The 27,085-nt window shown below is 38.6% G+C and overlaps 1 protein-coding gene across 1 annotated transcript in view; it reads right to left on the minus strand.

Annotated features, from left to right (window-relative positions):
- Positions 1–27,085, minus strand: part of LOC123760269 (girdin) — a 167,659-nt gene that overhangs the window by 60,303 nt on the left and 80,271 nt on the right. Inside the window, exons 5-19 of the mRNA XM_069338200.1 lie at positions 26,765–26,943; positions 26,538–26,664; positions 22,877–23,191; positions 22,246–22,398; positions 21,030–21,164; positions 20,696–20,827; positions 18,795–18,920; positions 17,173–17,493; positions 16,696–16,821; positions 6,818–6,951; positions 6,538–6,637; positions 5,966–6,075; positions 5,055–5,099; positions 4,445–4,586; positions 2,703–2,822 (exon numbers count right to left, since the gene is read on the minus strand). Coding sequence (XP_069194301.1) covers positions 2,703–2,822; positions 4,445–4,586; positions 5,055–5,099; positions 5,966–6,075; positions 6,538–6,637; positions 6,818–6,951; positions 16,696–16,821; positions 17,173–17,493; positions 18,795–18,920; positions 20,696–20,827; positions 21,030–21,164; positions 22,246–22,398; positions 22,877–23,191; positions 26,538–26,664; positions 26,765–26,943 — 2,265 coding nt within the window. The remainder of the gene's footprint in view (positions 1–2,702; positions 2,823–4,444; positions 4,587–5,054; positions 5,100–5,965; positions 6,076–6,537; positions 6,638–6,817; positions 6,952–16,695; positions 16,822–17,172; positions 17,494–18,794; positions 18,921–20,695; positions 20,828–21,029; positions 21,165–22,245; positions 22,399–22,876; positions 23,192–26,537; positions 26,665–26,764; positions 26,944–27,085) is intronic.

A 27,085-nucleotide genomic window follows, 5' to 3' on the forward strand; every position in this document is an offset into this window, starting at 1 on the left:
CTATCTATATCTATCTATATCTATATCTATCTATATCTATATCTATCTATATCTATATCTATCTATATCTATCTATATCTATCTATATCTATCTATATCTATCTATATCTATATATATATCTATATCTATATATATCTCTCTCTCTCTCTCTCTCTCTCTCTCTCTCTCTCTCTGTTTTCGCTTAAATCTATAACCTCTTGTTCTTGAAGTTCTAGGTCTCGGGATTTCTTCCATATCAATTTTATCAATTCCTATTACCATTTTGTATGTAGTGATCATATCGCCTCTTTTTCTTCTATCTTCTTGTTTTGGCATATTTAATGCCTCTAACCTCTCCTCATATCTCTTGCCCTTCGGTTCTGGGAGCAATTTAATTAAATGCCTTTGCACCTTTTTGCAGTTTGTAGATGTGCTTCTTAAGATATGGGCACCATACAACCCCTTTATATTCCAGCTTTGATCTAACAAAAGTCATAAACAATTTCTTTAGTATTTTGCCATTCATGTATTTAAAAGCAATTCTGAAGTTAGAAAGTGTAGCATAGGCTCCTCACATGATGTTCTTTATGTGGTCCTCAGGTGATAGTTTTCTATCTAGACCACATCTAGGTCTCTTTATCAGAATTCTTTAAAGATTTCTCACATAATTAATAGGTTGTGTGGAGATTATGCTCTCCTATTACACATTCCATAACATGGCATTTATTCACATTAAATTCCATTTGCCAAGTGGTGCTCCATACACTTATTTGGTGTACAGATTCTGGAGCTTATTGGGCTCTATTAAATCTACATTTGCAACTGTGTATGGAGTCAGCCTCCACCACATCACTGCCTAATGCATTCCATTTGTTAACTTCTCTGACACTGAAAAAATTATAATGTCTCTGTGGCTCATTTGAGTATTAAGTTTCCACCTGCGTTCCTTTGTTCATGTTCCACCCATGGGAAATAGTTTGTCTTTGTCCACACTGTCAATTCCCCTGAGAATTTTGTAGGTAGTTATCATGTGTTCCCTTACTCTTCTGTTTTCCAGGGACGTAAGGTTTAGCTTCCATAGCCTTTCCTCGTAGCTTATACCCCTCAGTTCTGGGACTAGTCTGGTGGCATACCTCTGAATCTTCTCTAAATTTGCCTTGTAATTACCTAAGTGTAATTACCTAAGTGTACTTACAGGATGAGAGCTACGCTCGTGGTGTCCCATCTCCCCAGCAATCTTTGTCATATAATGCTCTGAAATTACTGACTGTTTTGGCCACCACCACCTTCTCACCTAACTTGTTCCAACCGTCTACCACTCTGTTTACAAAAGTGAATTTTCTTATATTTCTCCGGCAGCTTTGTTTCATTAGTATAAATCTATGACCTCTTGGTCTTGAAGTTCCAGGTCTCAGGAATTCTTCCCTATCAATTTTATCGATTCCTGTTACTATTTTGAACATAGTGATTATTCCTTGTGTTTAACTAGGTATGGAATCCAGGCTGGAGTTGCATACCCCAGGATTGGTCCAACATAAGTGGTAAACGAGGTTCTGAACGATTCCTTACACAAGTTTCTAAAGGCAATTCTTTTGTTGACCAATTTAGCATATGCCACTGATGATATCCATTTTGATGTGTATGTACTGTGACGATAATCTCCTTCAAGAGATTGAGCCTGCTCTTCCCTCCACAATTACGTCGTTGGAATTATATAAAACTACTGTGGAAGAAATGTCCAACAACGACAACAACACCAGCAAGGTTTGCCAGAGCGCAAAACGTTGCAGCCAGGGACACCTGTTCAGACTCAAACCGCCAAACTACCTGTTGATCGCTACCGGCTCCGCTGATTGGTCGCCGGCCTGGCTGCACCTGCACTCGCCCCCCCCATACTACTTGATGTCTGGGGTCGCCACGACCTCAGACCTCAGAATATTTAGTGCTTTCGCAGTTATCACTCCTCCCGGCTAGACGTTAGCGTGTACTGAGAGAGGTGGTAGCTTAAAGCCAATATTCCAGCACCTCCCTTTAATTTTGTGTTGCACTTCTTGTTATTTTATCTTAACGTAACTTTTCATTGTGTCATTTAATTATTCTTATTATTTTGATTGATTGATTTTATTATAAGAATTTGTTTGTCCATTTTTTCATGTTTTGATTTATTTAACGTAATTAAAATTTCATTGTTAAAATTTACTTGTGTTTTGTGTGTCTTCTCCTTACCTTACCACAGACGAAGTTCCAGTTTTCTATTTTTTTTTTATAACTATGTGACGAGGCCATACCCCTAGTCTTAAACAGCCGAACACCAACGCGTTACCGTCACAGTACTCACCTAGTTGTGCTTGTGGGGATTGAGCTTCAGCTCTCTGGTCGACTTGTGTATTTATGTATGTATGTATGTATGTATGTATGTATGTATGTATGTATGTATGTATGTGTGTGTGTGTGTGTGCGCACACACATTTTTTTTCTTTCTTTTCTGCTTGTAGATGGGTACAGTGAAAAATACAAGTTACATTTTGATGTACACAGTTTACAATGTAAGCAAGATAATAGAAACCAACACTTTTTTTACACATCCCACAGTTTTGCAAGGTAGTAAAAGCTATATGTCAATTTATTTAATGCACAAATTAAAACAAAACATTTTGAGTCAAAGTGAATTAAAATGGCCAAACGAACAAGTTTAAAAATCAATCATATAAATAAAGTTAACCTCCTCATTGCAGCGGTACACAGCATCCCTGAGTTTCGCAACTTCCTTTGACACGTCTTCGCTAAGGCCTGCATCTTCCTCTTGATGCCGTTGTCTCAGGGACTCAAGTTCACTCTTCACCTGTGAAGTTAAATATCAGAATCTTGGTTAATATTTCATGCTGGAGCATTTTTTATGGAAACTTTTAAAAACTGTTCAAGCAAGATTTCAGAGTGTGAGCCATTAGATCACATGTGAGAGTAGCATCTCTCACAAAGTTGCCTTTAAGCAATACAGCCAAGTTCAAGTTCACTTGAACATCAATCTAAATAGATGCTGAAGCCAGGGTTCACACCCTCAGCTGGATAATTCCTTTCTTTGTCTTTACTGACCATTAAGAAAATGGTATAGCTAATTCACGAGTGAACTCAAGATTGCAACATGGAACACAATTAGTGTGAAGTAAAATTCAGAGAAATTACATTTTTGGACACTAAAATTTGTGCACATGGATTAAGTATTGCCCACTGTGATATCAATTAGATATAATGAAAGAGATTATATAAAAATTTAGAGAGGAATATTTATTAGCGCTTTTATGAAACATACAAAGTGACTAGGGGTTACACACACATGAAGAAACTTAAAAGAAAGTAATTTCACAGAAGGAAAGTAAGAAGGCACCAAGAAGAAACTTATAAACAATCCAATAACCTGGTTACAGTACTCCTTATGCATTCTGTGCATGTCAACTTGTAATTGCCATTTTCACCCTCTCATCTCACTGCTTGATGTAATCACTCGACATGATCATTATATTATCGATTTCTAACAAGTGGTGTTGAAGCCAAAATATAAAGTCAACAACATATCAGATAAGGTCTTTTGTTATTGTTTTGGCTATCAGAATGATTAACTGCTAAAAATGAAATAGTAAAGAATGCATTTGAATTTCCTAAGTCTAAATACCAGCTGAGGGGGGGCCCTGACAGCTGAGTGGACAGTCCTCGGGATTCGTAGTCCTGAGGTTATGGGTTCAATCCCCGGTGGAGGTGGAAACAAATGGACAAAGTTTCTTTCACCCTGATGCACCTTTTCACCTAGCAATAAAGAGGTACCTGGAAGTTAGACAGCTGCTACGGGCTGCTTCCTGGGAGTGTGTAACAAATAGGAGGCCTGGTCGAGGACCGGGCCACGGGGACGCTAAGCCCCGAAATCATCTCAAGGTAACCTCAAGGCAAGGTAACCATCTTTCAGGTACTAAAGTACTTCAAGTACAGGTACTCAGGGCTAACAACACTGCAAACCAAACCCAACAGGGTTGATTGACCCAGACTACTTCTTCAAAAGGTCATTTGTAACACAAACAAGGAGCAATGATTTCAAGCTCAACAAGCCACAGTGTAGGACTGAGAACAGGAGATGCTTTTTCACCCCACAGGGTTATAAACCCATGGAACTGCCTACCCGCCGATGCCATAAATGCCAAAACTTTGTTAAATTTTAAAGTACAACTGGAAAAAATCATCAAGGAAAATGGGTCGGGGATGGGGGAGATCTATGACAAGCTGCTGGATTCCTGTTCTCATTGAAGCCACTAGTGATAGTGGCCCCTCAAGTAAATTCATGTAAATTAACATTACACCCTAATTTGTCAAGTGGTTATATACCAACCCTTAACACAATGCTCTTTCTCTCCATATAGTATTATCATGCTGAAATTTTTAACAAATCAGCCACATCCACACCCTTCAGCCACTGACCTCCAGTAGATGTTTTCGAAGTTCTTTATTTCTGCTAACAGATTCAGAAAGACGAGACTCCAGAGACGCAATCTTCTCCTCACGAACCTCCACACTCCTCTTCAGCGTTTCCTCGAGCATCGATTCCAAGGCTTTGTAACGACTGAGGAAGAACAATATATATATGCATATAACCATGAATTAAATGTTTTCTATCATCCAAATCATACTTCATAAACAAATAACAATTATTAATATTAAACAAATTGGAAAGATAAATAAGCTTGAAAATTTTTAGAGATAATTTTGCATGTGGAGTACGGTATTCTCTAAAATCAAACGTCTTAAAAAGAGAATGGAAATTTAAAGATAAGTGAAGTGAGGACTACGACCCCCCATAAATTTACTTTTACATTATATTATAAATAATAAGCATTTTGCGTTTCTAAACTACATAACATACCCATGATCAATGTTCCCAAAAATACAACCTCTACAAATGTTCAATATTTTAAAACTATCATACAATAAAAGGTGGAAGATAATTAGTGTTATACAGATGAAGCAGCATTTAAAATTGAAGACTACATAAAGAATCGATTAATGAATTCACAGCCAGGAGGAACTGTACCTGTTTAATTTCTTTGTACTGCTTACTATTCTTGACATTAGTATGCTGAAACCATAAAAAATTCTTAGTACATCTATAAAGCTAAGAAAAATGAACAAAAATATATAACAAAAATAATGGCCCTCATCTGAATCTATGATTTTTTCAGAAAAAAATCATTCTCAATGCTAATGTTGAAAATGGCAGTTATTACCCAAGTGGTTAAACAAATTAGAAAACCAAAAGTAAACTTTACAGCCAGAAAAGTGTACAGTATACAGTGAGCCCTTGCTATCTGCGAGGAATGTGTTCTGGGGAAAAGCTTTACCACATGCAAATTAATGAAAACCAAACCGAAGACCACTGTATATAATACAAAAATAAGGAGTTCCAAAAACTCGGCAGAGTCCTCTTCATATAAACCACTTATTAAAACATTATTACTAAGCACTCCCAACACTTGCCAGCTACAAATATACAGTAAATAACTGAATAAAATAGATGTTCACACTTACTAGGGATGTAGATGAAATTAAACATTACCTTTAATCTCATTTGTGGTGGCAACTGCACAACGTTTGGAAAACGGAATGACTCAAGATTTTAATCCAAAATGTGTCTTAACATAAAAAAAAAAAACTGGCACTGACATGTCAATTCCAATCCAGCTTGTGTTCAGTGAAATTATCGATGAAATATATCTACATGAATAGTGAACTTCATACATACATTAGTTGCAGATAATGAGAGTATACAGTACACTCTTCATCATGTTCTTCGCAGCAAATAACAGAAAAAAATTTCCTCTGCATTTAGCATTCTAGAAATTAATAGCCTGTCTAACAAATGATAATTATAAACAAAATAGCAATTAATTAATTGGCAAGATAATCCCGACATTATTACACTATAAATGAACAATAACAACTTACTCATTGTCACTGTCGGAAACAGGGGCAGTAAGATTATCAGCATTGAGGCCAAGCTTGGCTAGATCTGAGGTTAGACTCTCAAGCTGATTGGTGAGTTGCTGCGTCCGAACCTTTAGAAATAGAATACAGCACTCTATACAACTAAATCAATTATACATGTTGCATATTGTCAGATATTAAAGTGCTAATACAGTGGAACCTCGAGTGACGAACGGCTCCAGTTACGAGCATTTCGAGTATCGAGCGAGCCACTCGCAGACAATATGTCTTGACTGTCGAGCTTTCCCTCGATTAACGAGCATTCCCACTGGTTCTCGGACACCTCCGATGACAGTTTTGCTGTTATTTCACAAGATGAGTTTTTGTTATTTTCAAGATGAGTGAGATGAGTGAGGCACTAGCTCGGTGCCAAAACGAATTAAACTCGTTAATCGAGGTGCCACTGTATTTATAGTATATTATGTGATTCTTAAAAATGTTTCATGTTGCTACTGGAATCATTATATTGAAGTTATAACATCAAAAACTTGGAGCATTCACTGGTCTGTAGTTATAATCCCAAAAAGACTCACCTTCTCCGAAACTAAATCTTCCCTTAAACAGTTGAGTGTCTTGCGTTCTGTCATCATCAGCTGTTCAAACTCTCTCTTATCCTTCTCCAACTCTCGTACCCTATAAATAAAATTGTTCATAATGCTTCTTAAAACGCAAATAAAAATACCCGAGAGGGATCATGTAGAAACAATGTTCTATGCAAATTAAAATATACCTGTCTGAAGTCCTAGGCTAATATTGAACCCAATTTCTCAGCTATGTTATAATGTGAAGAACCTACAGTATATATTTTCTTACCTACTGTCACTGCCTCTAAGTTGATCAGCTTCTTTGTTGAGTCTCTTAACATCACGTTCAAGAGTTGATGTTCTGCTTGCAGCTTCATCAATAAGACCGTCTTTCACCTCCATGGCATTACGCAGTCTTGAAACCTATTCAAGATAACACAGCTTTAATAATGTCTAAAATGACCAGTGTGCAAAATTATATTAGAGAAGAATACCATCCCTCACACACTGAACTGATCAAGAACAATCATTTAAAATATTTTTATGTTCCATGCCTTGAACTATCATGATAGTTTGGAGGCTTCCTTGTGCCCAAATTCATTGGAATTTCTTTACTTTATGTCAGTAAATTTCAATATATATGTGTGTGGCAATCATGCCCCTTTATTGGAATAGTCTTTTCTGGATGAACCTCTGGAGGCTCTGTGAAGCTAACTCCCTGAGATGGCTCCACTACTGATTCACATCAGCCATAGGAGTCCTGCTTAGCCTACTGGAGACCACAACCTGGCCTCCTTGTAGATGCAAAGAGAGCTGGGGATTCCATTCACCTGGGGGGCCAGATTCACGAACTTACTCAAGTACTTATGAACGTGTACATCATTCCTCAATCTTTAATGGCTTTGGTTACATTTATTAAACAGTTTACAAGCATGAAAACTTGCCAATCAACTGTTGTTATTGTTATAAACAGCCTCCTGGTGATTCGGAGCTCATTAACTGTTTAATAATTGTAAACAAACCCGCCAAAAATTAAGACAAGATGTACAGGTTTGTAAGTGCATGCGTAACTGCTTCATGAATCTGGCCCCAGGGCTGTAGGAGCCTCGAACTGTGGACCCCACGCATGTGAGGCCGAAGCTCTATCGACCGAGCTATAGAGTAGTCTTAATAAGGAAAGTTTCCAGAAGCAGCATCCTGCTTTTAGAGCTGGGGATTGTTAAAATCACGCACACTGAGAAAAGATCCAAGAAGTCAGCAAAGCAAATAGACAACTGCAAGGTTCATAGAAAATGAAGCACCAAAACAGGCCAATAACTACCCATGTGATTCATTGAAAACTATTGGTTCTTACAAAATTAGCTTGAATCCCCCGCCTCCATGTGCACAAGCCATCGACTCCTCTGCAGGCCCCTATGGTTGGGACGTTCTGTTTTTGTTGTAGGTTGTGTTAGTGGTTGCATGCTGGTTTACACAGCACACTGTGGGCACCCTTCATGGCCAAGTTTATTCTCTAGAATGCTTTCAGTGTCTGTTCTTCTGGTAAAGTGTCTCTAGTGCCTGGATATCTATCATGGGGTATAATCCTTCAGGCCTCGGTAACTCCTCTGTGAAGTTGTGGTGTGGCTCGTAATGGTTCGATCCATCGAGCCTGCTCTCACTACATACACGAAAGTTATTTGCATGCTTCATGCCGAAGATCATTCTGCATCTGCCTACTGAATTGGTGACATCTTCGACACTGATCTATTGATACTTATTGTGAACATTTCCTCTTTTTCCACTGATTTTTTTCCCAATTTTCCAAACTGAAAAAATTTCAAATTTTTTCTGCTATTATGTCTCTATCATGTCTCTCCTCTCTGCTGTTTTCTAGCATCATCAGGTCTAGTTTTTTCAGTCTCCCTTCATACCTGCATCCCTCGCAATTCTGAGTTGAGCCTCACTGCAAATTTCTCGACATTTTCGAGTTTTTTTTTTTTTTTTTTTTTTTTTTTTATTTTTTTTTTTTTTTATTTTTTTTTTTTTTTTTTTTTTTTTTTTTTTTTTAGATGGGGGATCTACAGCGAGGCACCATACTGGTCTCTGCTGTCACATAGGAGGTGTACAGTGAACTAAATGCTTCCTTATTTAGAATCCTAAATGATTTTCTGACTTGTAAGTGTAGAGTGTGTGCTGACATTATCAGATTTATATGAGCCTTCGGAGTTAGGTTTGCTGTTATATCCACTTCCAGGTCTTTCTTTATAGTCATTATAGGGAGGTAGTTTTCCTTTATTGAATACTGTCCTTTTGGTTTCCTGTCATCTGTTCCAATTTCCATCACCTTACACATGCAGGTGTTGAATTTCAGTAGCCATTTCTTGGAAGAATTCTGCAGCTTACTTAAGTCATCTTAAAGAATCACAGTTCTCAACTGTAACTACCTAAGTGTAGTTACAGGATGAGAGTTATACTAGGTGTCCAATCTTCCCAGTACTCTCTTTTTCATATGAAGTTTTGAAACTACAGTATTTAAAATTTTGAACTCCACAGCTTTCTCATTTAACTTGTTCCAACTGCCTACCACTTGGTTTGCAAAAGAAAACTTTCTAGTTTTTTTATGGCATCTGTTTCCTTAGCTTGAATCTAAGGTCTCTTGTCCTTAAAGTTGCAGGTTTCAGAAATTCCTTTTTGTCAATTTTGTTGATTCCTGTTTTGTAAGTAGTGATCATATCACCTCTTTTTCTTCTAGCTTTGGTATATTTAACATCCCTAGCCCCTCCTCATAGCTCTTACTTTTCAATTCCAGAAAATATTAAATATTTTTATTTATATATACAACAGTTCTTACATTCTTGTAAAGCCACTAGCGCACACAACATTTTGGACAGGTCCTTAATCCTAATTTTTCACTATTATACCATTTATACCATTATACCATTTATTTTTATACCATTTATACCATTTTACTATTATATTATACCATTTTCACTATTTGATGGGTATTCACTATTGAATACCCATCAAATTGTTTGAGAACCAGATACATATTCACTGCTGGGTGAACAGAGGCTACAGTTAAGGATTGGTGCCCGTTCAATCCTCCCCGGCCAGGATACAAACCCAGGTCAAAACGCTCGTGAAGCGCCAGGGCGAGTGTCTTACCACTGTGCCAAGGGGACTGCAGAAGTAGTAGCATGTCTTTGCACCTTTTCCAGTTTATTAATGTACTTCGAGATATTTGAGATATGGGCACCGTACAACTGCTGCATATTCCAATTTTGGTCTTGCAAATGTCAAACAGTTTTGTCAGTATTTCACCATCCATATATTTAAAAGCGAATTTGAAACTGGATAGCGTATCATATGCTCCTCACACTATGTACTTTATGCAGTCCTCGGGTGACAATTTTCTATCTAGAACCGCCCCAGATCTCTTTCTTTATCAGAATTTTTCAAAGCTTCTTCACATAATTTGTAGGTTGTGTGGGACTTATTTTCACCTATTCCACATTCCATGATGTGGCATCTATTCACGTTAAATTCAATTTGCCAGGTGTTGCTCCATACACTTATTTTGTCCAGGTCTTATTCAAGGGCATGATAGTCATCTAAGGTTTTCTCTGCTTGATACCTTGCTTGATGGGGTTCTGGGAGTTCTTTTACTCCCCAAGCCCAGCCTGAGGCCAGGCTCATCGTTGCGAGAGATCTCTTTCTTAGTATCTTAGCATCATAGGCAAACATGTTCACATAATTCTGCATTCCTTCGGGTAGATTGTTTATGTAGACATTGAACATTACTAATGCAAGAACTGAATCCTGTGGGACTCCACTTGTAACATTTTTTCAATCTGATACTTTGCCTCTGATTACTGTTTTCATTTCTCTGTCAGTTAGACAATTTTTCATCCATGTTAGAAGCCTCCCTGTCATTCCTCCAGTATGTTCCAGTTTCCAGCACAATCTCTCATGCAAGACTCTGTTGAAAGCCTTTTTTAGTTCCAGATAAATGCAGTCAACCTAACTATCTCTTTCCTGTAAGATCTCTGTGGCTCTATCATAAAAAAAGTGGATTTGTTACACAGGATCTTCCAGATCAAAAACCAAACTGACTATGTTATTATGTAATTTTTCTCCAGGTGTTCTACCCATTTCGTTTTAATTTTTTTCCAATAATTTTCCTAATTTGCTTGTCCACAATACAGGTCTAAAATTTAAGGGGTCTTCATTGCTACAATTTTTGTTGATTGGAACTATGTTTGCCTTTTTCCATATATCTGCCACGACTCCTGTACACAAAGATGACTGAAAAGTTAATTAAGAACATAAGAACATAAGAACAAAGGCAACTGCAGAAGGCCTATTGGCCCATACAAGGCAGCTCCTATTTATAACCACCCAATCCCACTCATATACTTGTCTAACCCGCGCTTGAAACAATCGAGGGACCCCACCTCCAGCACGTTACGCGGTAATTGGTTCCACAAATCAACAACCCTGTTACTGAACCAGTATTTACCCAAGTCTTTCCTAAATCTAAACTTATCCAATTTATACCCATTGTTTCGTGTTCTGTCTTGTGTTGATACTTTTAATACCCTATTAATATCCCCTTTGTTATCTCCATACACCCACTTGTAAACCTCTATCATGTCACCCCTAACTCTTCGCCTTTCCAGTGAATGCAACTTAAGCTTTGTTAATCTTTCTTCATATGAAAGATTTCTAATTTGGGGAATTAACTTAGTCATCCTACGCTGGACACGTTCAAGTGAATTTATATCCATTCTATAATATGGCGACCAAAACTGAACTGCATAATCTAAATGGGGCCTAACTAGAGCAAGATATAGGTTGAGAACCACACCAGGTGTCTTGTTACTAACGCTGCGATTAATAAATCCAAGTGTCCGATTTGCCTTATTACGAACATTTATGCATTGATCCTTTTGTTTTAAATTCTTACTAATCATAACTCCCAGATCCCTTTCGCAATCCGACTTCGCAATCTCAACACCATCCAGCTCGTATCTTGTAACTCTATCCCCATTACCTAACCTCAGAACTTTACATTTATCAGCATTAAACTGCATCTGCCAATCCTTTGACCATTTCAAAACCCTATCTAGATCAACTTGAAGTGATAGTGAGTCCTCCTCCGAATTAATTTCCCTACCGATTTTCGTATCATCGGCAAATTTGCAAATGTTGCTACTCAAACCTGAATCCAAATCATTTATATATATTATAAACAACAAAGGTCCCAGGACAGAGCCTTGAGGCACTCCACTTACAACATTTTCCCACTCTGACTTGATTCCATTTATACTAACTCTTTGTTTCCTTTGGTATAGCCATGCCCTAATCCAGCTTAATATAGCACCCCCAATACCATGAGACTCTATCTTTTTAATCAGTCTTTCATGTGGCACTGTATCAAAAGCTTTGCTAAAGTCAAGGTACACAACATCACAATCCTTACCACTATCAACTGCCTCAACTATGCTAGAATAAAAAGATAACAAATTTGTTAAACATGAACGGCCATTTACAAAACCATGCTGCGACTCAATTATTAATTTATGTTTTTCAAGATGAAGACGAATTTTATTTGCTATTATAGATTCGAGTAACTTTCCCACAATAGACGTTAGGCTAATTGGTCGATAGTTAGACGCAAGTGATCTATCTCCTTTCTTAAAAACTGGTATCACATTAGCAACTTTCCAAAACTCTGGCACTCTGCCTGACTCTATTGATTTATTAAATATGGTTGACAGTGGGTCACAAAGCTCCTCTTTGCATTCTTTAAGCACCCTGGCAAACACTTCATCCGGCCCTGGGGATTTGTTTGGTTTGAGTTTTACTATTTGTTTAAGAACATCCTCCCTGGTAATTGCTAAACTCGTCAACCTGTCCTCGTCCCCACCCACATAGACTTGTTCGGCTGAAGGCATATTGTTAAGTTCCTCTTTAGTAAATACAGATACAAAATATTTATTAAAAATACTACTCATCTCTTCATCCCTATCTGTTATTTGACCTGTCTCAGTTTTTAATGGACCTATCCTTTCCCTAGTCTTAGTACGATATAACTGAAAAAACCCTTTAGGATTTGTCTTTGCTTGCCCTGCTATGCGAACTTCATAGTTTCTTTTTGCTTTCCTTATCTCTTTTTTAACATTTCTAACCAGTTGAACGAATTCCTGTTCTAAAGTGACCTCCCCATTTTTAATCCTTTTGTACCAAGCTCTCTTTTTACCTATAAGGTTCTTCAAATTCTTTGTTATCCACTTTGGGTCATTAGTATTCGATCTATTCAATTTGTATGGTATACTACGTTCCTGTGCTTTGTTTAGAATATTCTTAAATAAGTTATATATTGAATCCACATCGAAATCCCCATTTAAGTCACCTATCGCTGGGTTCGTCTCGCTCCAAGACCGGCCCACACCCCATACCCAAGACTTTCCAATCAATTTGACCCAAAAAATTTCTTAGGCTATTAAAATCAGCTTTTCGAAAATCTGGCACTTTAACAGAATTTTCTCCTACAGGTCTATTCCATTCTATGCTAAATCTGATTTCTTTGTGATCACTGTGCCCTAGCTCACTCCCTATTTCGATGTCATTAATTTGTGTTTCCCTGTTAGTTAACACTAAATCTAAAATATTATTTTCCCGTGTTGGTTCCTTAATGTGTTGCGTAAGAAAGCAATCGTCAATTAATTCTAGAAAATCTTCTGCTTCACTATTCCCTGTTTTGTTCAACCAGTTTATTCCACTAAAATTAAAGTCACCCATGACATAAATACTGTTAAATCTAGATGCTCTAGATATTTCATCCCATAGATGCTTTGCTTCCATTCTGTCTAAATTTGGTGGCCTATATATAACTCCTATTATAATATTATTAGCTTTTTCGTTTAATTCTATCCAAATAGTTTGTGTGTGTGGCTCAGTTTTGATTCCCTCTTTGAGACTACATTTCAAATTGTCCCTAATATATATGGCTACTCCACCTCCTCGTCTAATATATCTATCTGTGTGAAATAGTTTAAATCCATTTATTTGATATTCAGCTAATAGTTCTCTATTTTCTACATTCGTCCACGTTTCGGTAAGTGCAATAATATCTATTTTTTCTGTGCAGACAAGAGCATTTAATTCGTTAATTTTATTTCTTAGACTTCTACTGTTAGTGTAATATACCCTAAGTGAATTGTTATTTTGAGGCCCTTCTCTTTCCCTGATCATTTTGCCAATTCCTTTCTCCCACAAACACATACTTTTATTACCTCCTTCTTCCAAATCAATTCCCATACCTCTATCTACTAACAGTTTAAACCCAAACAAACACTTCTAACCACTTCTTCCAACGAGTTCGCAACAGCAACAACCCCAGCTCTCGATAGATGCACCCCATCACGAGCATACATTTCATTTCTTCCATAGAAGTGTTCCCAGTTGTCTATGAAAGATATTGCATTTGATTTGCAATATCTTTCCAGCCGGCAATTGACACCAAGTGCCCTTGACATCCATTCATTTCCCACTCCCTTTCTTGGAAGAATGCCACATATGATCGGGATTCCTCTCTTGCTCCTAACTAATTCAATGGCTGTCCTGAATCTCTGTATTAGTTCCTCACTCCTAACTCGCTCAACATCATTACCCCCTGCACTAATACAAATAATGGGTTTGTTTCCATTTCCCATTTACAAATTGAAGTGGAGTGCTGAACTCAGATGTGCATTCTTTCAGAACCCAAGGTAAAAGTTCATCTGGGACAACTGTGTTGCATAAATTACCTAACTGTAATAACCTAAGTGTATTTATAGAACGAGAGCTCTGTTCATGGTATCCCATCTTCCCAGTAATCTTTGTCATATGATGTTTTGAAACTACTAACAGCTTTGACATCCACCACCTTCTCACTTAACGTGTTCCAACCATCAATCACTGTTTACAACAGCAAACTACCTAATACTTTTACGGCATTTTTGTTTCCTTAGTTTGAATTTATAACCTACAGAGTAAGCAGTTACAAGTTCCAGCTGGTCAATTGTCCACATTAGTAGGGACAATGAACCAAGCTCATGGCAGAACTTTGGAGCCATCCATCCATAATGATAAGGGGTAAAATATTTTTTCCTTAGGAGGCAAGAACCATGTCTCACAACCTCAAGAGTAGCAGAAAACTCTGGAGGAGGCTTACAACACTGAAACACACCCAACAGGGGCAATAAAGGAACAGAACTCCCAACCTCCGTCCGTAAACCGACCACCACCTGCGCAAGACAGGACTCTTGGGTCTCAGGGTTTATGAAGGGGGCCTTGGAAGATGAGTGCTTAATGGCAAGATGTACAGCTGAAGTACCTGAGTGGAACTTGCATAGAACTTTTTCCAGTGCTGTTGTGTTGATTAATTAGAGTTGAGGAGACAAAATGGGTAATATCCTCTTCCAGAAAGATACTCCTGTGAGTACTCCTGTGAGATTCGAGACTCGAGACTCGAGAACCGAGATCATCAAAGTGATATCTGTAGATGAACCACCAAATTAACAGCAGCAACCCATTCAGCGCAGCGACACACACCTGACTGTGACGATAACCTTAAACCCAACAGTGTAAATGCAGAAGGCAGAAAGGATGGACATTAATATGGCACTAGACTTGCAATAGGGTTTTCCCTGTTAAGGATAAGTTAACAGATGGAGGTGGCAGGATGGGCCAAGTGATAATGAGGAAGAGGTTTTGTGAACAAACCTAAAGGTTATTACATTTTATCTCCTTATTGTCATTAGGGCGCCTGACAGCTGAGTGGACGGCGCTTTGGATTCGTAGTCCTGAGGTTCCGGGTTCGATCCCCGGTGGAGGCAGAGACAAATGGGCAAAAAGTTTCTTTCCCCCTGATGCCCCTGTTACCTAGCAGTAAATAAGTACCTGGGAGTTAGACAGCTGCTACGGGCTGCTTCCTAGGGGTGTGTAACAAAAAGGAGGCCTGGTCGAGGACAGGGCCACGGGGACGCTAAGTCCCGGAATCATCTCAAGATAACCTCAAGATGCTGCTACAGGGATGTTTGAAAGGATGGCTGTGGTGTTGGTGCTTAATGTTGACCTGTCCTGACTGTTATGATTCTGTGCAATGGTCTCCTGAGGCTCTTGCCTTGTAGAGTGAGCGAGATATTGTAGCTCGGAAAAGTAGTTTTTTAAACTGTTAAAGAATTTAAGTTTGTACTTAGTACAAGTCCAGATTTATGATGAGATTCAAGCAAGTTTATTGAGATAAAATACATCCCAAAATGAACAGTAGTTTAGGCTATTTCTACGCTTATCTATTTCAAGTTCTCAAGGTGCTCACAAATCCATACAGTAAACATATAATAATGTACAGTACATTACAAATACAGTATTAAAACTTTGCAGACACTAAATAATGGTTTATATTTTGAGTGAAAATAACAGAAACTCCCTTTATGCAGAAGTCATGCTAAAGTTGCCTACTGATTTAGTTTACTTGATTTCCCTGAGGGCCACTGACCCTAGTGGCCTCGACAAGAACAGGAAGCCGGCGGCTTGTCAAAGGTCCCCTCTATTTGCCTTGATGATCTCTTCCAGGTAGATTTTATATATTATATAAAATACATGTACTGCACACCACTCTATTTATGTAATAACCATATTATATTTTTTACTAATAGCATTCAACATATGCAAGAAACCTACGAAAATATTGCAACAAATATTTCCAATTTCACCAAAGGGTTATCCAGAAGTAATCAATAACAATTAATTAGTAAAAGGTTACTGCTTTCTTCTGCTTCTCTGTACTTATCAGGTGGATGCTGGACACATCATAGTCTATTATCCGAGGCTGCGACTTCACCTCAACTTACACAGTCGAGTGCATAATGATGACCCAACTACACACCAAAAGATGAAAAGACAACGACGTTTCGGTCCATCCTGGACCATTATCAAGTCGACTTGATAATGGTCCAGGATGGACCAAAACAGCGTCGTCTCCTTATCTTCTAGTGTGTGGTTTGGTCATCATATCTTCAGCCACGTTATTGTGTTTCATCGTCTGCAAATGCATAGTTTCCCTTTTAAACCTACTATAGCATAAGAATTTTTTTTTTATGTGTGTGTGTCTGAATATTTTAGTCTAGTGCTACTCACTTCTTTCTGAAGAGATTTATTTTCACGATCAAGACGATCATTGGTGCCCTCCATTTCCGTCAAGTCTCTCTCTAGTTCATTAAGCTTTTTGGTAGATAGCTTGAGTGTTTCCACCGTTCTCTGGAGCTGTTGGTAAATTTGGGTATCAATTTTAGTGTATAGTATGTCATGATATGCCGAACTTTAGTCAAACGTATTCAGACAGAATATACATAATGGCAGTAAAACAAAATTTTGTACATTTTCATGCATTACCATAAGTTACACACACATGGAAAAATTAATAATCCTACATGCATGTAAAATTGCAGTTCAAGTGTACTAACTTCTCAAAATTTAATGTGCTCTCATAGACTTTGGTTTACACTGATAACCAATATGAACATTTGTCAATACGACAAATCATATTGTCAACTTTGTCAACAAATACAACAAGGTTGTCATATTTGTCAATACAAAAACAATGCTATACTATACCTTTGAATTTTCATTCTCCAGCTCAGTTCTGTCCTTCTCTGTTTCTGCTAGTTTCTTTTGCATGGTGTCTAGTAACCTGTTCTTCTTTTGTACTTCATTACCAGCAGTCAGCAGGTCAAGTTCCAACTGCTCGGCCCGACTTCTTTCAGCCTTCAAGGTGACCAACTGCTTCTGAAGAAGACTTATCTGCTGGAGCTGTGCCTCTTTCTCAGATTCTAAGTCAATGATGCGTGCTGATGTCGACTTGAGGCTGTCCATGGATCGATTAAGTCTATCCACTTCAGACTGCATTTGAAGCTTCTCACTCTGCACACTTTCAAGCTGAAAATTATGATCTCTTCTAACTTACATAATTATATTAAAAAGAGAGTGAAGAAAAAAAATTGGAAATCCTACAGATATGGGGCCAGATTCACAAAGCAGTTATGCAAGTACTTACGAACGTGTACATCTTTCCTCAATCTATGACGGCTTTGGTTACATTTATGAAACAGTTTACAAGCATGAAAACTTCCTAGTCAACTGTTGTTACTGTTATAAACAGTCTCCTGGTGCTTCGGAGCCCATTAACTGTTTAATAAATGTAAACAAAGCCGCCAAAGATTGAGAAAAGATGTACAGGTTCGCAAGTGCTTGTGGAACTGCTTCGTGAATCTGGCCCATGGTTAAGAACAAGAGTAACTTTGCCTATATTCCTTTTTCTCGATCTCTTTCTTCCCCACCCTTCTTTTGTCTCACATCTATGTACAGTATATATTTTCTTTGCCAAGCTGCTATTCTCCACATTCTACCTGCCTTTCAGACCAAGAGCTGCTATTCTCCACATTCTACCTGCCTTTCAGACCAAGAGCTGCTATTCTCCACATTCTACCTGCCTTTCAGACCAAGAGCTGCTATTCTCCACATTCTACCTGCCTTTTAGACCAAGAGCTGCTATTCTCCACATTCTACCTGCCTTTCAGACCAAGAGCTGCTATTCTCCACATTCTACCTGCCTTTCAGACCAAGAGCTGCTATTCTCCACATTCTACCTGCCTTTTAGACCAAGAGCTGCTATTCTCCACATTCTACCTGCCTTTCAGACCAAGAGCTGCTATTCTCCACATTCTACCTGCCTTTTAGACCAAGAGCTGCTATTCTCCACATTCTACCTGCCTTTCAGACCAAGAGCTGCTATTCTCCACATTCTACCTGCCTTTTAGACCAAGAGCTGCTATTCTTCACAAAGTAATAATTTATACTTAGGAAATACCATGTTTCAAATTTGTCTAGAGTGCATAGAATTCATGTTCATTACAAGTGAAACAGAGGAAAGTTCAGTACCCTATTTTGGGATTGGTACAGGTGTGTTGCACTTTTCTCAAGTTTGACTGTTAAGAGAAAAGCAGCTGTCAGACTTAGTCATTAGTAAAGTGTAGGGTAAAGGAAGTTGGACACGGGTGGAGATAGGGTTGGACACGGGGAAGATACCAGATGCTCTTAAATCAGCAGACATGGCTCTTTTACACAAGGGAGGTAGCAAAACATTGGCTAAGAATTACAGTACCAGTTGCACAAATGTACTGTATGGTTAATCAAATACTGTAGTTAGGATTATACTTCCATTAGTAGATTATAATTACCTTGGCAACAGTTTCTTTCATGTTGGTTAGCATCTTGGACACTCTTGAATACTCGACTTCAAGGCTTGCATAGTCGTGCTCCATAGTCTCGTGTCGTTCACAACTCTCTCGGAAGGCCCCAATTGCCTGTAATTATCAATAACAGAACGCTAAGGAAAATTAAAAGTATTCATAGTATAAGAAAGGTCTCTGACATCTGGACAAGTGTCTCGATGATCTAAATTTTAATTCATTGTGTCAGGGGGACAGGAAGCCAGAGTTTTTGTGGCTTCCTGTCCCCTGGCTTTTATCGAGATCTCGCCCCCCCCCCTTTCTAAGGTCGAATTACTGATCCCGCCCAGGATGCAAACCTCACAACAAGCTGACTAACTCCTGAGTACCTATTTGCTGCTAGGTGAACAGAGGCATTCGGTGAAAGTAAATGTGCCCAACCATTCCTGTCCCACCTGGGATTCGAACCCAGAATTCTCGATTGTGCGTCAAGAATGGGACCCTTTTTGTTAAATGTTACTACCAGAAATTAATTTCTTAACTAATTTTTCAAAGAAATATCCGAGTAACATTAAAAAATTACTCTATACAGGAGTTCTCTATCATGAAACTAAGCATAATGGAAATATGTAATTTCTGAAAAAATCTATTAAAATTTATTTAAGTGTTTTTTAAATATTTCCCCTAGTCTGTTGTTCACTCATTTCATTCTTAATAATTCTCAAAATCATAATAAATTTATCTTTGTTTCCTTTGAACTTCTTACTAATTCGTTCTTGCCCGAATGTAAATACAAAATATGTAAAGGTATCATGCCTAAGGTCAGAAAATATACAGCAAGTGAATACTACATGCTACTTCAGTGTGATGCATATGTGTCAACGAGAAACACGGAAGGGAAGAGTTACACATTTATTTTTTGTTATCATATTTTCTTTGTACTGTACAGTACTCTATATTTATTACAGAGTACATTAAACACTAACATGGTATATCCAACACCATGATGCATATCACTAGCATACTAAGATAGTTACAGACCAGCCACACAACTTAATTGAATATGGCACTGTATTGTCAACCAACACTCGGTTTGATCTAGTAACATATTTACACCAGTCGCATACGACCTGGTCGATTGATGCAGCAACCACCAGTACAAAATGTAACTGCACTAAATGCTACTTCATGGAGTCTGCCACTGCCACTTTGTTATTTAAATAACTATTGTATAAACTGGCATCAAATACTGTACCATATCCACAATAATATTTGGGAGGTGACTGTGTCTGACAAGTGATGATTTTAAATTATTATTTATGTATTAAAATGAGGTTCAAGAAATTATTACAGGTGACAACATATGACAATTGAATATTGTAAATACCAACTACACACTGGTAGTTTTCCCTTTTATTAGGCATTTACTTTAACTCTATCTAGGAGGCCTGGTTAAGAACTGGGCTGCAGGGACGTTGAGCCCTGAAATCATCGCAAGGTTATCTTGAGATGATTTCAGGGCTTAGCGTCCCCGCGGCCTGGTCCTCGACCAGGCCTTCTATTTGTTACACACCCCACAGAAAGCAGCCCGAAGCAGCTGTCTAACTCCCAGGTACCTATTTACTGCTAGGTAACAGGGGGCATCAGAGTAAAAGAAACATTTTGCCCATTTATCTCTACCTCCACCGGGGATCGAACCCGGAACCTCAGGACTACGAATCTGAAGAGCTGTCCACCCAGCTGTCAGGCGCCCGTAAGGTAAGGTAAGGTACCACATATATTGACTAAGATAATATTAAACTTAACAATGATGCCTGTTTAACTTGAAATCTCTGAGCTTTCTGCTAAACAGGATAGTAATTATGGATTTAACAACTATTTTTAGATTTTTTTAAGCAACAGAACTTTACCTTGTGAAGGTCGCGATTTTCTCGCTCTATTTCTGCTTTTTGATGTTCAGCTTCTGAAAGTCTATCTGCGGATTCTCTCAACCGTTCTGTCAATCTGTTCAGTTGCTGTTTTTCATACTCCAGCCTTGAAACCTAGAAAACATATATAATAAATTACAAAATATGGTATAGCCACCAAAATTAGTACATTTTCTTCATAATATGTAATACAACATTGCTAAAATTAATCTTGGAAAATAAATTAGTAACAGAACTGAATAAAAACAATATGCATTGCTAACAAATTTGGCTAACCACAAAGTAACACTAAATAAAATATAAAGTTGGTATATACCTGACTCTGCAACTGAAAATTAACATCTGTGAGTTTCTTGTTTTCTGTCTCAACATCAAGAAGTCGGGTATCTGTTGTCTTCTTCTGCCTCTCTCGCAAACTCTCTATCAGTTCAAGAAGCTGTGTGTTTTCGTGCTGTTAAATAAATTAATGGCCTGATCAGTGAAAAGATATAATTTACAATAACCAATTTGTATATGTTTCCATCTCTGAACAACCAGACATTCTACTGTAAGTGAAAATTGTGCATATACCTGGATTGTACCTGGATACGGTACTGGGAGGAGTTCTACTTCCCAAGCCTGGCCTGGGGGCCAGGCTTGACCTGTGAGAACTTGGTCCAACAGGCTGTTGCTTGGAGTGGCCTGCAGGCCCACATATCCACCACAGTATACAATTATATGTATATACAACCGAGTGTGTATATTATTTTGTGTGTAAATATAATTGTATGTGTGTATATACTGTACAACTGTAATTTCCCAAGAGTAATTACCCAAGACAATTTACAGGATGAGAGCTATGCTCCTGGTGGCCCATCTTACTGTCATATAATGCTTTGCTACTACTGCAAGTTTTGTCCTCCACTGCCTTGACACTTGCTCCAAGTGACACTTGGCATTTGCTTGCACCAAGAAGCAAAATGTGAGGAAGTGTGGAAAAGAAATAAATAAATATAGATGGGAAGAACAAGCAAATCAAAATATAAAAAATAACAGGATTCTTTGTTTTGTTTGAATACTATGCAAATGGCGTAATCCTGATTCCTTGTACAGCCGAATCGGAAATGATCAATGCAAATCTAACGAAGCACAGTATTACTAAAATCATTTATAATTTTCATCGCCATTAATAAACATAATATATATTAATGAACAGAGACTCCTTTATGTACAATATAGAGAGGAACAAATCCACAAGGGGGCGTGACAAGGATTCGAACCTAAGTCCAAGAGCATCCCAGAGGCTGCCTTAATCGACTGAGCTACGACAGGAAGCTCTGGGAGTTGCAAGAAGGCAGTGCCTGGCATGCTCTTGGACGCAAGTTCGAATCCTCGTTACGGCCCTTGTGGATTTGTTCATTTGATGCATCACATTATTGTGATTTCTGTGTGTACAGTATACAGTATATGAATAAAAATGATTTTGTATCCATTGGTTTAAAAGAATGTGTATTAGCACAAGTGCATCAAGTGGCATCTTCCTAGTCACCCACCTGAAGTTCGTCAATTTGACGCTGAGAATTGGTCTTGATAGTATTGAGGGTCTGATGCAAGCGTTGAGTTTCTTGATGCCGCTGCTCCGATTCTTCCTGAGATTCTAATAAATGTGCCCGCTCCTTTTGACTGACTTCTTGCAACTGGTTTACCTAAAATCATGTTATTACAATCAATTATTCTACTCAAGAGAATAATGACAAGATTTAAAAATTCTTTAATCTAGATGCCTTGATACACAGACCCTTAAAGTCAATGAAAAAGAGGCAAACACATACCAATGACTATTACTCAAGGTTTTCAGCATGATTCCCAATCAAATTGATTAATACTTTTGAATAGCATATACGTCTTGATACCTTAATAAATACATTTCACTGAAGATCAAACTTTTCTAACAAAACAACCATATGAAGCAAAGTGGACTTGAGGGATACATCTATCAATTATAGCAAAATTCTAAATGGTACAGCATTCCAATAAAATTGTAAATCATGATTAGTAAACAAAAAATATTGCTACTAATGCTGCCTAAGAAATGTGTGCAAGTACAGTACAGTACTCAAGATGCAAAAGAAATCAATTCACTATGCACTCTGGCACCAACGCTGATTTTATAAAAGGACTAACCTTAAGGGACAGTCTCTTATTCTCTTTCTCAAGCTCCAGTAGCTTGTCTGTTGAAGTAAGAAGGGAGCCATGCTTCAATTGTTCATTTTCAGCTTCTAGCCTTTGGTTTTCAAGCTGTAATTTAAGAACTCTGGCCTGAGCATCACCGATGAGATCACTTCCGATGCTAGAGCCATTCAAAGGTTGCTGGGACTTTAGATGGTCGAGCTGAGCCACCAGTGTGGCAGATTCACTAAGAGAGTTTTTAGTGCTGAGTTGCAGCTGAGCGTTCTCTTCCATCACTTCCTGCAATCTTTCTCGGTCAGAATCACGCTCCTTGAATAGAAATTCATGAGTGGTAATTAAAAATTAAGTTGCGGTTCCATGTTATCTGAATAGTAAGTTAATTAAAATATTGTAACTTATTTTCATCAATTGGAGGTAACCTTACCACAAATATTCCAAAGATCCATACAAGTGTATATATCTATCTCACTGCCAGCTATCCCAACTCACTCTACTGTTTTACCAATCAGCCCCTAACACAATCTTCATAGTTCATTCTTTCACAACTAAAGTTGGCAACAATACTGAAATAGTAACCATGATATATATATAAGAGTTGCTCCAGTACCAGCACCAGTCATTGCTTTGCTCTCCAACATACAGTATCTCTGAGTTGTACACCTTTCCTGATACAGTATACTAGAATAATGAACAGTAACTCCAATACACAATTGGGACCAATACACTTTAGCGGGACCAAAGAGCCAAAGCTCAACCCCCACAAGCACAACTAGGTGAGTACAATCTATTAGAAATATACATAAATATTTTAAAAGCTCATAGAATATACAAACAGCTATACTCCTGCCTAGCAATTTTCAACATAATTTACCAAGTTCCAACCAATTCAGTATCAAATCTCACATCTTGCGTTATCTTGAGATGATTTCGGGGCTTAGCGTCCCTGCGCCCGGTCCTCGACCAGGCCTCCTTTTTGTTACACACCCCCAGGAAGCAGCCCGTAGCAGCTGTCTACCTCCCAGGTACCTATTTTACTGCTAGGTAAACAGGTGCATCAGGGTGAAAGAAACTCTGCCCATTTGTTTCCGCCTCCACCAGGAATTGAACCCAGAACCTCAGGACTACGAATTCGAAGCGCTGTCCACTCAGTTGTCAGGCTCCCTGACAGCCAGACAAGCTCCCTCCTAGGCATATGAGTACTATAATGCCATTGTCAGCTTACATGCCAATCTCCTAAGCATTTGACATAAATGAATTACCAATTGGCCTCTTCATTGATCTGAGCCTTCAACACAGAAAATGACATCAATCTCCTACTTCAACTCAACACTGGAATTCAAGGCCTGTCCCTGAAACTACTGCATAGCTTGTCATACATTAACAACAGACATCATTATGCAGTCATCAATGACACCACCTCTTCCCGTTTTTCCCCAATAACCACAGGAGTACCCTGGCTTTACGCCCTAGAGAGGTCACTCCAGACCGACAACTAGAACGCAACTCCATAGTCTCCCGAGACTGATGGATGCCTACTACTACCCCTCTAAGGCAGCATACTAGGACCTTCACTATAACCTTATATACAGTATTGTAAGCACATCTCCTGTCCTCAGGTAAGTATGACGAACTATTCCTTTCCCCCGTCCCATCCCAAATCCTTATCCTCATTCTTTCTAAGTGCTATATAGTCGTAATGGCTTAGTGCTTTCTCCTGATCATTTCCTTCCCTCCCTCTCTCCCTTACCATAGCCTGTGCTGCTTGGAACTTTTTGTTTCGAGTAGTTGAATCTTAAACAACAACAGTATTGTAAATCCCTAACTTGCTAAATGCTTCTAATCTTCATACTGTTTGCTGATGGATGACAATCTTCATCTTCTCTAACCTCCAAACAACTTAAATTATAGAGTAAACAATGAAACTAAAAGTAAGTCTTCTCACAGAAGTCAATCGATAAGCTCACACTAAGCATAGAGTCTACCTACTGTACGACATTTTATTTGGGAACAAGTCATCCAGCCAAACAGACCTTCAACCAAACAATGTAGACATTGAAAGTCAAAGTGAGGGAAGAGTCCTAGGCTTGCCTATTGACTAGAGACTTGACCTCAACACTCCATATAACAGACACAAGTCAAGCCTGGCCTCGGGCCGGGCTTGGGCAGTAGAAGAACTCCCAGAACCCCATCAAGCAGGTATATATGGGCCTGCGGGCCGCTCCAAGCAACAACCTGGTGGACCAAACTCTCACAAGTCAAGCCTGGCCTCGGGCCGGGCTTGGGCAGTAGAAGAACTCCCAGAACCCCATCAAGCAGGTATATGTGGGCCTGCGGGCCGCTCCAAGCAACAGCCTGGTGGACCAAACTCTCACAAGTCAAGCCTGGTCTCGGGCCGGGCTTGGGCAGTAGAAGAACTCCCAGAACCCCATCAAGCAGGTATATGTGGGCCTGTGGGCCGCTCCAAGCAACAGCCTGTTGGACCAAGCTCTCATAAGTCAAGGCCAGGCTTGGGGAGTAGAAGAACTTCCAGAACCCCATCAAGCAGGTATCAAGCAGGTATCAAATAACCAAAAAGAATACAAAATGGTTGGGCTCTTAAAAATCTGACACCATGTCTGCAATTATGCTAATTTTACCCTATATTATTCATTAATTTGTTTTCACTACAATATCTGTGCATGGGACTCAACCACCACAAACTACCGCATTGTCACTTAGCAAAAATCTGCTATCAGAACTATAAAAAAATATTTTCTTCAGACAACATTCTGCTTCAATGCTTAACTCCCTGAATATGTTAAACATACACACACTTAATATATCCTTTTGGGCACTTTACACTTGAAAATTCCTAACTTGAAACTCATTCTAGATGGATATATATAACTTGAATGCATAAAGATCACACCAGAAATTATTATTTTTGACATTCCCAACCACTTGGGGTGGAAGGGGAGAGCGACGGTCTCGTTTCATGCAGGTCGGCGTTCAATCCCCGACCATCCAAATGGTTGGGCAACATTCCTTCCCCCCCCCCCCCGTTCCATCCCATATCTTTATTCTGACCCCCTTACAAGTGCTATATAATCGTAATTGCTTGGTGCATTCTCCTGACAGTTCCCTTCTGACATTGCCTGAGCCTGACTAAATCAACACAAACATGGAACCATATTAAGGTTCCCCAAATATGGCACTCACACTTTTATAAAGCAAAGTTGGCTCAACTAAACTTTCATTCAAAGGTAAAACAAATAAATATATAATTTCCTGCCCATGGTTCCCCACCTTGAAATTCTACTTCACCTCTGTGCTCAATTATTTAATAAGATAACCGTTTCATTACAATTATAAATATTTTCATTACAACCATCAGTTGTCATTATCTAATTTTGTAGCAGCATGTACTTGCCTCATGTTAACTATAATGTCAACTAGTTTCCACCTCTAGTTTAATGTGTTTTATACTAGACATCAAAAGTACCTAAGGTTGCAGTTCAGCAAGGACAGATTAAAACACATTCTCACTTATCTAAATCACCAAGGTATGAATTTTGGTCTTTGTTTCTGTCACAGTATTAAAGCAATATACTGTACTGTAATTTGTTTTTTTATGCGAGAAATGCTTGTTTCAGGCAAGATAGAGTAATATACTAACAATTGTAATCTGGTTTATGGTCTGCTTTAGCTGAAGAATGTTGTTCTCTAAATCCAAGACTTGCTCCGCTCTCCTTCGCGATGAGGCCAGTTGTTCCTCCAACATCTCTTTGGTTTCCACAAGGATCCTGGAATTTACATAAAATATGGATAAATACAACCACATCACAAACTATATTTAAAGCTCATTTCAGTGTTGTGTTTCTGCATAATAAATTTCAGACCCACCTGTTGTCTTCACGTAGCTCCTCGACTCGCGTCTTGTAAAATTCTATGTCGGCCATCTTGTCACGATAGCGTGCCACCTCCTGCTCGAGGGCATCCACTCGGCTGGCACGCTCTCGCAGGATGTCTGCTTCATCCCTCCATGCCCGCGCTGCCCTGGCATCTTGAACCAACTCGACATTCTGTATCAAAATTAGAGGAGCAAATACAGTACTGTGCTGTGTTCATCAAAGAGCCCAACAAAATTTAATGTAATCGTTCTACAGTAAACCCTCCAAAAAATCCAGATTATATAATTTCAAACTTAATCTGGATCTTCAAATA

This window comes from Procambarus clarkii, chromosome 39 (genome assembly GCF_040958095.1).
Source record: "Procambarus clarkii isolate CNS0578487 chromosome 39, FALCON_Pclarkii_2.0, whole genome shotgun sequence".
In the NCBI taxonomy this organism is placed as follows: domain Eukaryota; kingdom Metazoa; phylum Arthropoda; class Malacostraca; order Decapoda; family Cambaridae; genus Procambarus; species Procambarus clarkii.